The sequence below is a fragment of the Pseudonaja textilis genome, chromosome Z, assembly GCF_049901715.1.
Source record: "Pseudonaja textilis isolate UNSWEBS1 chromosome Z, rPseTex1.2, whole genome shotgun sequence".
Classification (NCBI taxonomy): domain Eukaryota; kingdom Metazoa; phylum Chordata; class Lepidosauria; order Squamata; family Elapidae; genus Pseudonaja; species Pseudonaja textilis.
Genome location: NC_142008.1, coordinates 77567986 through 77580690, shown reverse-complemented (window position 1 = coordinate 77580690; position 12705 = coordinate 77567986). Strand labels below are relative to the sequence as shown.

General features: G+C 35.6%; 1 protein-coding gene across 1 annotated transcript; it reads left to right on the top strand.

Annotated features, from left to right (window-relative positions):
• The first annotated feature begins 266 nt into the window (after positions 1-266).
• On the top strand, positions 267-10754 carry UPP1 (uridine phosphorylase 1). The gene is made up of 8 exons (XM_026702326.2): positions 267-438; positions 1072-1138; positions 1651-1768; positions 5164-5322; positions 6601-6715; positions 6797-7006; positions 8027-8173; positions 8595-10754. The coding sequence occupies exons 2-8, from the start codon at positions 1086-1088 to the stop codon at positions 8732-8734; spliced, it is 942 nt and encodes a 313-aa protein (XP_026558111.1). The 5' UTR covers positions 267-438; positions 1072-1085; the 3' UTR covers positions 8735-10754.
• Positions 10755-12705: the final 1951 nt, after the last annotated feature.

The following is a 12705-nucleotide window of genomic DNA, read 5'->3' as shown; positions in this document are numbered from 1 at the left end:
CCACAGAAAGCCATCACCAAAATAATTGACAGCGTGGTGAACAAATTATTTTCTCAAAAAGGCTAGGCAGGCCCAAATTAACACAGCTTTCTTTCTCTTGCCCCGTTAAAATATCAGAAGTCTCCTAAAACAAAGCCACAAGGTACTAACACTAATTGCCAGTCTCCTTAACTGAACTGTCTAGCCAGTCAGGAGTACGGATGACTAAGAATAAATTTTGTAAGATTCGTTCCATCAGCGACGACGCTGAATAAAGCAGGCACTTTCCAGCGTGCCCAAACAGGACACAATCACAGCCGCTCTGCAACCTTGAGCCGCCTGTAACTTTCCTCGCTTTTCCACCGGCTTAGAAACGCGTGCGCACGCGCACCTGCCCCGCTGCTCTCTACTGGACGACGGCTTCCTCCTTTCCTTTCACTTCTTTTTGGGCTTTCTCAGGTAAGGATGCTGAGAAGAGGGCCAGCGAAAGAAGGGTGGGATGACCGGGCGGACTGCTTCGTCGAGGGTCCCTGGGGGGCATTTTGTAGGAAAGTCAAAAACTCTCCCTTCTAGCCGCCACACTTCCTCCCGAACCTCCTGCTTTTGCCATGTCGGCGGCGCGAGAGAACAGAGCGAGACCCAGCGCCCATTATGGTTGCCCATTATGATGTCGCACGGCCGCCCGTACGGAGGGGTAATCATTGCCCATTGATACGGAGGAGTAATCGGCCTGCTATTTATGAAGCCCCGGATCTGTCCGAATTATCAGGACTGTTTCTATTCCGCCCTGTTCGGTGCGCACCTCACCCAAAAGAAGCCGATCAGCTTAGGAGGAACTTGTGTGGGATAAAAACCAAGCTGAGAAAGCAACGTGAGGTGTCGATGTGCAAGAAGCGCTATGTTGTTCAATTCTGTTGCATTAACTGTGACTGTGATTTTATGTGGTTTCTGGGAAAATGTGCTCGTGTTGGGTAAACGTGCATCGCAACGAAACCTATACTGAGACCGGGTATTTCCAGAAACCGGTTCCTTATTTGCATAATTTGTGCAGTGTATGGTGCAACTTTTCGTTTCCATTCTTTCTCCACACAGACTAACGAAACATAATGGCTACTAACGATGCTCTGAAGAAAAAGACAGAAGACAAGCAATGTGCAAAGTAAGAATTAAACGGAGCTTAGACACAATAGCTCAACTATCTATCTATCTGTCTGTCTTGTCTATCAATCATCCAACAATCCATCATAAAAATAGGTATTCTAAAAAATACAGGAGCAAAGTATGAGAAGTACCACTGTGTTTATTATAGTAATATTCTTGTTTATTGATTTTGAAGGGGCATTTTTGAGAACTCCAAAATATTCAATTTCCCTCTAATATATGATGAAATTACTCCTCAACCACAGTTCAATAGGTGGTTTGGCAATTTCCATAAATAAAGTTTCTGAAAAAGAATGGCATCAAAATGTTTTACACTGAGTAAAACTTAATCTTTTCAATGTCTTGACATAGTAAATAAGGAAGTTGATTGTACAAAGATGCACTGTATTCATGATGATATCAATGAAATCATTTTTTTCAAGAAGAGATGTACTAATTTAGATACTACACTAGCCTTGGTTGAATATACCTATTTTGAGATTATGAATCTATTTAACTGTTTATTGATAGAGATGCCAGAGTTTGTGTCCCTAATCCACACCTTAAGAAAATGAAAGATGACATCTTATATCATTTTGCCCTTGAGACTAGTACTCATGATTTTCCTGCCTTATTTGGAGATATAAAGGTAAGAAAGAAAATGGCTCTAGACTGTTAAATGAAAGCAATTGTTTTCCCTTTCCATTCTGTATTTAAATCCTATAAAAGTTTTTCTTTTTTCTTGTGCTACTATATCAGAAATTGGTAAAGATAAAGTTTGCAGAATCTACTTAAAAACCAAATAACCTGGAGCAAGAAAAATAATAGCAAGGGGAGGAGGCTAGTCATTCTCTACTCATATTTTATGTCCCACCAATCATTATATCAAACCAGTAGTCTCATCAAGAGATAGAGTGGGGGAGAAACACTTTCTCCAAGAATGCAGACATTAACAGATATCATGTTCCCATATTGGGTACTTTAAAGACTTAATCAAAGACTGGGCCTTTGTCCTAGTCCTACTATTTCTGTGTTCTTCCCAAGTAATAAACATGCCACCAAATGAGCAAGGTGAAGACAACATGTATCATCAATTATTAATAAACTGGAACTCTTCTTATGTCTCATCAATGGCAATGCTAAGTTAGCTGAAATTATTTTGGACTAATAGAGATTACTTAACTTTTTAAATGGGGTCTTTCTTTCACTTTCTTCCTGGAGGCCACTAACCTCATTTCAAAATGCTTTGGAAGATGTTTTAAATGAAGTGCAGTCAAATAAAATGGATCCCTTGTTATACAGATTCCTCAAATTACAACTGGTCACTTGGAGACTGTCTGAAGTTATGATGGATCCCTGAAAAGGATGATTTGGGAATATTGGTATGAATGGATTGAGTGAAGACAGATTACATAATAAACAGTAAAAGAAGATAAGCAGTAGTTGTAGTAAATATATATTCACATAACATATTAGTTGTAATATCACACAAAATGTTACAAATGAAAAACCACAATCTGTCATTGTTGAAGGCCTTTTAATTCTTTCTATGTTGTTTGTTTTGTTTTAATTGATAAAATTAATAAAGTTTGTATAAAAAAAAGAAAAGAATTTGAAATTCCAGTAGCTGCAGCAGTCCCAGATTACATGAAGAAAATTTGGATGCTTGGCCATCCACCCGCCCTTATGACTGACCACAGGGATGCTGTACCTATCTCCCCCACATCATATTCCCACTAGCTCCACACAGCCCTTGGGCTGATTCCCACTCTATTGTGTCCCACTCCCTCCTTCCTGTTGCCCATTATCAATCAGAGACTTACCTTTTATTATAGATCTTCTGGAAGCAGCTGGTGCACTGCACAGCCTTCATACACAGTAAATATGAATTCATATGCAATAAATTACAGCTCCCAAATTTGGTGCCTGCTTTCAGGATAGAGCCACATGCTTCCACTATGTAGGAAGGCCATGTGGCACAATGGCTGCTTGTGGAAGAAAAGTGACTGATCAGTCACCCAAGGACTGCAGTGACCATAAGGGGCCAGAAGCACAGCAAAGAATGCCTCAGTGAGTGCAGGAGGCCTTGGGAAACCTGGGGCCAGCTATATATGAGCTGGGGTGTTGCTGCTGTGTAAGCCAGTGCCTGTTCTAGACCTTCCAAAGCCTCCTTTACCCCCAAGGCACCTTGTGCTCTGCTTAGTGATCTGTGTGGTTTCTTAATGGCTGCAGTGGGGTGGAGATTGCTAAGTGAGATGATTACATAGATGCTTCTCTTAATGACCATTATGACTTGCAACTATAATGGGCAGGCTCCTTTATGTTCTAAGTCAAGAACTACCTATACAGTAAGCTTCTGCATCTACCAGTTATTACTTCCAAATACTTCTGTCACATTCTTATGCCTTTCTGCCAAAGAATGCTTACACTGAAATACCTATATAGGCTGCTTTCAAGGTATTGACGGGGAAATATAGTAATAATCTACATGAAAATTATTTATGAATATGCTCTATGGAAAAATAGAATCAGCTACATATATATTATTGAATTTTGCTATGTAGTGTTCTTAGAGCAAGATCTTCAAACTTGACAACTTTAAGACGTGTGGACTTCAACTCCCAGAATTCCTGAGCTAACATGACTGGAAGAGGAATTCTGGAAGTTGAAGTCCACATGTCTTAAAGCTGTCAAGTTTGAAGATCCCTGTCTTAGAGAGTGAAGTTAATCATGTCTAATAATAAACCACTTGAGTTAGCTTCATCAAGCAACTCTGTGTTTTCTATTTAAAAGATCAGTATTTCAAGTTTCTAGAATCAAAAAAAAAAGTGATTACATTGCACCTTAAAAGTTTAAAACATTGGAAGACACATCCTAATGGGTACATAAAGAATTTAGCTTAGGCATGGAATCTTGCTGGGTGATTTGAGACTTATCATTCTCTCTTAGCCCAACTCACTTCATAAGCTATTGTGTGGAAGAAAGGAATATTAGGTATGTTTGCTAGCTTGAATTATAAAATTAATAAAGCTAGGATTAATTTTAAAAAATGCATGCTATGGAATTAGAAATTGCTGAATCAAAAACAATCCACTGGTATGTTCAGTTTTTGTTATGAATGGAGCTTTTATAAAATACGCTTTATATTTTAACTTTGATCTTTGATCATATAAAAATAAATCCATGAATTGTTTATCCTTGCCTTCAAAAATGGAGTCAGTTATCTGTTATAGAGACCTTAGAAATCTAGATTTTGGTTCAACTGTTCAATCATGAAAAAAATCTATGTAGTTGCCAGAAATAAAAAGGAACTTGATAACACAATCTAGCAAATCAATCAGTTGTTCAGTCGTTTTTGTGACCTAATAGATATAATTTTACAAGCATTATCTGTAACCACTTGTAAATTCATGCTTGTGTCAGCAGTGATAGTACCATGGAACTTTGTCCTCTATCATCTTTTTTTATTTCTTTAATTTTTCTAAGTGTTGGAATCTTTTCAATTATTCTTGCCTTAAATATTCAGAATAATTAGGTTTCAGTTTCAATATAAATCCTTCCAGTGAGCAACTTTCTATACAATATATTTCAGATAAAAATTAAATAAATTAATATGGCAGTACAGAGCTTTGGTACAATCAGGCTTAACATAAATTTGAGTTCCTGTAGATTAGAAATTTGAAAACTTAATTTCTCCTGCTAATGTAGTCAACTGTGAGCAGCAGGCCAAGGATGAAAAATGGTAGATGCTGTTATCTACAAAATTTGGGAGAGACACACAGGTTGCTACCCACCTTCCCTGTTTTATGTGGATTGAAAACACTTTGGCAAACGTATGGCAAACGTATTGACCAAGTATGTATTCTAATCTTACATACATAATATTTTCCTATAATAAACACTTGAAGACATTAATAATGCTGCATAGTTGGGCAACATCTAAAAATCATTTTAATTCAGGTAGTTTTTGAAATCATCATTTTTAATAGTGCACATTGAAAGTGTAAATTTTTCTAAGAATGTGCTTTATTTAATTCTGCTTAGTTTGTATGTGTTGGAGGAAGTCCTTCACGGATGAAAACTTTTATTACCTACATTGCTGAACTTCTGGATATTGGAAACCCTGGTTATGACTATCCCAATATATGTGCTGGAACAGATCGGTATGCAATGTACAAAGCAGGACCTGTACTGTCAGTCAGTGTAAGTATAGTGTGTGTGTGTGTGTGTGTGTGTGTGTGTATGTATATATATATATATATATATATATATATATATATATATATATATATATATATATATATTAAAAACAAAAGATATATGAAAAAAGATATCAAAAAGATACATAGGTGTGTGATTTTAAACATTTACTTTTATTTGGATTCATTAGAATGTTTCATATAACTATGCAAGCTTTTACATTCTCCAGCATTTCTCCTTGAATGAGGGCATTAATTTTCTTGAGAAAAGTCAATTTTTAATTAGTTTAATATATGCAACTTAATAATCAATTACTAATATGTCTAACAATGAATATATATAATGACTGTATACCTCAAAGGAAGACCTGAAAATTGAGAGTCTCTGCTTTTTTTCTGAGAATAGAAAATGCTGTTGAAAATAAATGAATGGATAGAACATGCAATAGATGTAGATATTTCTGGACACAATACAATTACAAAAAAAAGAGAAATTTTGGACTGCAAACATGTTTTTAATCGATCAATTTAAATGTTGATTTGGTTTGGGAGTGAATTATGCTCCAAGAAATTGATAAAAGAAGGAATAGAGATAAAAGAGCTGGTTGATGTCTGAGAGTGGCAAACTGTGTTTTATCCAATGTTGGTTTCAGAAGAATGTAGAATAATAGAGTTGGGTGGGATTTAAGAGGTCTTTTAGTCCAACCTCCTGGTCAAGCAAGACACTTTATATCAAGGGTCTCCAACCCCTAGACTATGGACAGGCTCCGTCCAGCAGCATGCCAGAAACTGGGATGCACAAACAGATCGAAGCCCCATCTGCAGTATGCAGACAGCACATGAAACCACACTTCTTCCGGTACATAGAAAACCCTTTCTCCGTGGAACTGGTCCCCGGTGCCCAAAAGGTTGGGGGCCGCTGCCCTATATCATGAGAAAACACAAGGAGTTCCAAGCAGGTGAGTGGCTATGTCCATTAAATCACTTGTCAAAAAGTTCACATTTCAGGTAAGCCCAAAGCCACTCAGCTTTCAAGCCTTTCAGCCAATGCCAGATGAAAAGGGTGTGAGCCCTGCTGTACAACACTGGCTATTTAAAGTGCTTTGTTAAAAGGTTCAGGATAAATATATTATTCTTTATTCAGCAAAAATGTTCAGCTTCTATAAGTAATGGAGAATAATCTGTCATGTTAATATGCATACTCATTCATACACAAACAGAACATATGAAGTGATAAATAAATATTCATAGTATTCCTTCCCCTCCCATTTTTAAATTTCAGCATGGAATGGGAATCCCTTCAATTGCCATCATGTTGCATGAACTCATCAAGCTACTGTATCATGCCAAATGCAGCAACGTAACCATTATTCGTATTGGCACATCTGGTGGAATAGGTATTTCTATGGTTATTTCTTTAAAGTAAGTATGTGCTTGATTTATATTATCGTCAAATACAAATTATATTTATAACGTAGGCTTGACACCTGGCTCTGTGGTGATCACAAAGCAAGCTGTAGATCCTACCTTCAAGCCACAGTTCGAACAGATTATTTTGGGGAAGTCTGTCATTCGCAGTACATACTTAGATGAAAAATTAACTGAAGACCTTATGGAGTGTGCCAAGGAACTTGATCAGTTCAACACAGTCATTGGAAACACATTGTGCACTCTGGATTTCTATGAAGGTAAGACTAGTTAAATACTACTTTGTATATAGCAAACAAAATTTCAATCTGAATAAGCAGATGATGACATAAAACATACTTTTCTTAACGTTAAATAAAAAATAAACAAGCATGAAGAAAAATGTATATGTGGACTACAAGATGTAATTGAATACTTTTGCATAAAATTGAGAAAAGACTTGAATGGAGTCTACCTTTTTTTGTTTAGAATTTCATCCAGGTATATTCTAAAGTACAAAAATTGGTTTACCTCACAGTAATATTTACTGCGTTCTAATCAGATGCTCCTTTTTTAATCTAACAAAACTGATTTGTTATTTTAAATTTTCTATTTTGATGATAGGTAACACAATACATTGCTTGAATTTAAAATGACTTCTTAATTGCATGAATGCCACAAGTTCAGCATTTGAACTTTAGGCATGCATTAGATATCACATTGTGACATGCACCAAACTAATAATTATTAAGATACCTTAAGATCATGTGAGATCATGATGTGAATTATATAGTTTAGTTATACAATCCAAAGCACCAAATCAAACAGCATAATACATTAGAGATATTTTCCCCACTTACATTCTTCCATTGGAGATTAAGCACTATTAATTATTGTGACAGCATGATTGAAGGGAAGGAAGGGAAAAAGAAGGGAAGGAGGGAGGGAGAAAGTTTTGTGAATGCATGGAGCTCTGTATTGTGCTCATTGGTCAAATAGTAGTACAGAAAGCCGAGTCAAAGAATAAATCCTGGGTCAAAAATAAATCCTGAGAGAAAACTAAATGTAAAAATTTTTCAGAAGGGCAGAAATTGTAACTAACGTGTGAACAAAAAGCAGTTTTCCAGAACTACCGAATATGCTTTGTTTAGGATTTACTGTAGCTTAAAACTCACTAGTATACATAAAGAAATGTTCATAATATACATAAAAATCTTTAATGAACCTTTAGTCATCTGTCTAGGATCTTATTGCAGGGATGTTTACTTCTACATCTTTAATGACATGCCGTGCATTTGTAGGTCAAGCGCGCCTTGATGGTGCCATCTGCACATATACTGAAGAAGAGAAAATGCAATATTTGAAGGAAGCTTACAAGACAGGAGTGAGAAATATTGAGATGGAATCTTCTGTTTTTGCAGCTATGTGCAATCTTAGTGGCCTCAAAGGTAATGTTATTTAACTTAGTAGCTTTAATTTTAACTTACTGAAGAGTTTTAATTTAAGTAGGTGTAATAGAATAATTGCAAGACTGATATCTCAAGATAGGGAATAACCAGTGTCAGGAAAGGCAATCTGATTTAATATTGGTGTTGCTTTCCAGCTCCCCATGTTCTTCCCCAGCTAACAGATCATGGCTTATTCTGATCCCTACTATTGTCATTTGAGTTGCATCTCTCCTATGGTTCACCTCTTCTCCAATAGGAAGTAATAAAATAAAAATTAATAAAAAATTAAAAATAAGAAAGTAACATATTTTTCACAGTAAATGTGGATGATTATTATTGTTATTATTTTATATATTATTAAATCATTTTTTTCAATAATTTGGGAAAAAAATAATATTGATTTTGTTTTGTAAATGTTAAGGTGCTGTAGTATGTGTAACATTGCTGAACCGACTTGAAGGTGATCAGATCTCTACACCTCATGATGTCTTGAAGGAATATCAAACAAGACCACAGAAGCTGGTGGGACAACTGATTAAAAACCATCTTGGGAAAAAGTGACTTTCTGTACTATATATATCTAGGAACCTTTTCTTTTACTTGAATTCTTGTTAAAATGTTTCCTCAATACCATAATCTACAATCCTATGCACACTTCTCCTTTAAAAAGAATTGAATTATTTTTGAATATATGCATATTTGTGTGTGGGCATGCATGCATGCATGTATGTACATATACATGTACATTCCCCAATTAACAGCACTTTATTATATTTGTGTGCATTTGTGTGTATGCATACATACACACACACACACACACACACACACATATACACATACATGTATATGTGTATGTATATACATTCATACGCATATATATATAGTGTGTTACACACACTGCTATTAAGTTATATTACAAAATGTTTTAATTAACTTAGTATTATTTTTCCAAGATAAGATCTATTATTAAGAACCATGGTGGTGCAGTAGTTAGAATGCAGTACTGCAGGATATTTCTAACTGCCGGCTGCCAGCAATTTGGCAGTTCAAATATCACTGGTTCAAGGTTGACTCATTCTTGCATCCTTCCGAGGTCAGTAAAATGAGGACCCAGATTGTTGGGGGCAATATGCTGACTCTGTAAACTGCTTAGAGATGGCTGTAAAGCACTGTGAAGTGGTATATAAGTGTAAGTGCTATTGCTATTAAAGCAAAGTTCTAGTGCAGGGATATCAAACTCAAGGTCCACGGGCTGGATCCGGTCCACAGAGTGCTTTGATCTGGCCTGCAGGGCTGCCTTGGAAATAGTGAAGGAGCAACCCATGGTACGTCAATGAAAATGAAGCTTGTGATGGCTGTGCGTGGCCCTCCTGAGCTCCATTTTTGCTGGCAGAGGGTTGCAGGAGGCCACTGCAGCTGGAAATGGAGCTTGCAAGGGCTACACGCAACCTTCCCAAGCTCCAGTTTCAATGCAGAGGGTTGCAGGAGGCCATTGCAGCCAGAAATGGAACTTGCAAGGGCCACGCGTGGCCTTTGCAAGCTCCATTTTCACTGGCAGAGGGTTGCAAAAAGCCGTCACAACCAGAAACAGAGCTCAGGAGCCCATTTTTGCTGACAGTGTGCTCAGGTCACCACAAGGGCCCCCGACACAAGTGACATCGAGCTTGCCACACCCATCCCAGCCATATCCACCCTGGTCCCCCAAGGTCAAACACAACCCTGAAGCGACCCTCAATGAAATTGAGTTTGACACCCCTGTCCTAGTGCTAATTAAAGTTTATGCCCAAAATATTAGGCAAATTAAGCTTGGAAGCTGACAAGATTTATTAAATCCATGGCAGTCATTAGTCCATTTAATTTTTTAATGACTTACAGTTTTAAGATTAAAATTTTTCATACTTATTTAGACATGGGATTGCATAAGATTGTGCTTTATAGGTCCTTTTTTATTTTTAAAGTCCTAAAAATAAGAAATTAATTTCAGATTTAGCTAAGTAGTTAAGAATAGACAAGTGATTACAGGATTGATATTCAAATGGATATGAACTTTAACCCATTCTAGGATAGACCATACATTGCAGTTTTGAAATTCTGTGCTTTTACCTTGGACCTCAGTGAGTGCTTTTGGACTAAGTGTCATTCTCTTTCCATCAAATTAGTTTTACCCTTGTTTTGAGATTAAAAGAAAAGGAAATGCCATATACCTTGCAATCAATTCTCAAAACATTGAACATATATGTTACATTGAAGATATACATCACAATAACTGTGCAGGAACAGTGTTCTATCTGACTGGATAATTATGAGGAATATATTCATGCTTACTCTGTATATAAAATATATAAAAACTCTTCAATGTATAAAATATATGACAATAAGGAAAAGTCAACAAAGTTGGGTCTTTTATAAATTTGAATAATGAAGCTCTACTTGTGTTTCTGATAGTCATACAGAAAAGTGATGAGTAAGAAAACATACATTATAACTCAGAAAGTTCCTAGCAAGCATTGACTGAATATATATAAATATATTTTTTAAATGAAATGTGTTACAAAATTAAAAAGTTCCATTTGCATTTGAAGTTATTACCTGTCTTCATTTTTGTTGTTCAGAGCTTGTTTGTTTTCTTGCATATATTTCATTACCCAAATTAGATAATATCATCAGTGCTAGTAAGGAGTGGGGTTTGCTCTCAGTTTATATTCTAGTTGCTTGCCTTGTTGGTGGGGGTGGTCTTGGAGGTTCTTTGATTGGACTGTTTATTGTTGGCTTGTTTGGCAGTTTCTTGATTGGGGTATTGTTTACTTGATTGTTGATCAGAGGTTAATCTTGGAGTTAATCTATGCTCATCTAGGTGCTTTAGTGTTTTTCGACAGTAGCATCCCCATCGGGACAACAATTAATAGAAAGTATGCTTGGGGGAGAGAAATCAGGATCTACATTGAGCCTGCAGAATATGCAGATAACCCTTCTCATGATACAGAAATCAATGATAAAAACACAAGAGTCAATAACAAGAAACCATGAAGAGATCAAAAATGAGATTGGAGAAATGAAGGGAGGCATTCACAAACTGGATGATAAAATAAGAACGATACAAGAGGCAATAGCCTAAAATGAACAGAAAATATAGTGGTGGAAAATAAAACAGAATTAACAGAAAAAAAACTAGAGACAATAGACAGAATTGATGGCAGTAAATAGAGACTTGGAAGAGGCAATTGTCCACCTAGAAATGGAGAAATCAGCTTTCTACCTGAGATTCAAGAATGTAGCGGAAAATAAGGAGGAAGATTTATTTATTTTTTTAAAACAAATTTTATTTTCAAAGACAATACACAAACAAACAAAACATAAAAACATAAAACATCTTTTCTGAAAGCTGCTTGATCCCGGATTACATCTCTTCGTACAGACACAAATTCAAATTCATATTCATTTTATATACCATTCCATATCTTATTACCATTTTCCATTTTCTATATAGCTTCTCACCTCTTTTCACTTTCTTAGTTTTATTTTATTTATCTCATCTCAGTTCAGATCATAATATTTATTATTCTTTATCTGTTCTGTTTCCAGCTATCTATTTCTCTTTTCTCTTTAAACAAAACTTCGCCTGTACACTGATTGGAATATGACGCCTTTAACTCTTTTCCCTAAATTTATAATACTTAATATAATACATGACTTCCATTGGGATTCTGTTTCATACATTCTAAAATTACACATTATATTTTATAAAAAGAAAAAATGTATAAGTATATAATATAATTAAAACAACTATCAATGACAATACAAATCTAATCATTAATATTAATATTCATTTATATCTTAAACATTTTACACATCACTTTTCAATTGAATATCATAGTTTTATGGGAACACTTATACCTTCCATAGTTATTTCCCCCCCACATCACATATTTTAAATCATTGTATCATTAAAATGTTCCCATTTCCTCCTACTTCAATTCTCTCATTTATTTCATTGCCTTTTTATTCACAAAAATTTCACTAAGTTACACTAAATATTTTATCCCATTTTTTGATCACATGTTGTTTCCAATTTTCTAACATTATTTCTAAGTACCAATATAAGAATAGAATCTTATGTACCTTTGCAGAATCCCCTTTTCAATTAAATTTACCCATTATCTCTAAATGAATCTTGTTTCTTTACATCTTGCTCCCTACCATTAAGGCTTCTCATCCCTTCCTTCCTCCCTTGCTTGTTCTTCTCCCTGCCCTTTTTACCCCCTTGTCTCTCCACCTCCCTTTTCTTCTGCTTTCCCCCTTTCTGTTGTTTTCTAACATTATATCCACTTTTCACCTTATTTTTCTCTTTTTTGGTTGTTTTTTCAAGTCTTAAAGTCCCCTTTTTCTTATCCTCTTTCTCTCTTTCTTCCCCAAATAAAGTTACTTGTTCATCAAAAGATGGGTTCTTCTTTGTCCCAATCATGTTGTTGCACTGTCAGTTTCTCATAGGTGCAAATCGCCATTTCTAAAAATTGAAAAAGAGTGCCAAGAGA

Excerpts from the sequence above, each read along its gene's own strand:
- UPP1 (XM_026702326.2), top strand. The coding sequence starts at position 1,086 with ATGGCTACTAACGATGCTCTGAAGAAAAAGACAGAAGACAAGCAATGT. Across the intron at positions 1,139-1,650 it reads GAAGACAAGCAATGTGCAAA|AGATGCCAGAGTTTGTGTCC; the intron begins GTAAGAATTAAA and ends GTTTATTGATAG. Across the intron at positions 5,323-6,600 it reads GACCTGTACTGTCAGTCAGT|CATGGAATGGGAATCCCTTC; the intron begins GTAAGTATAGTG and ends TTTAAATTTCAG.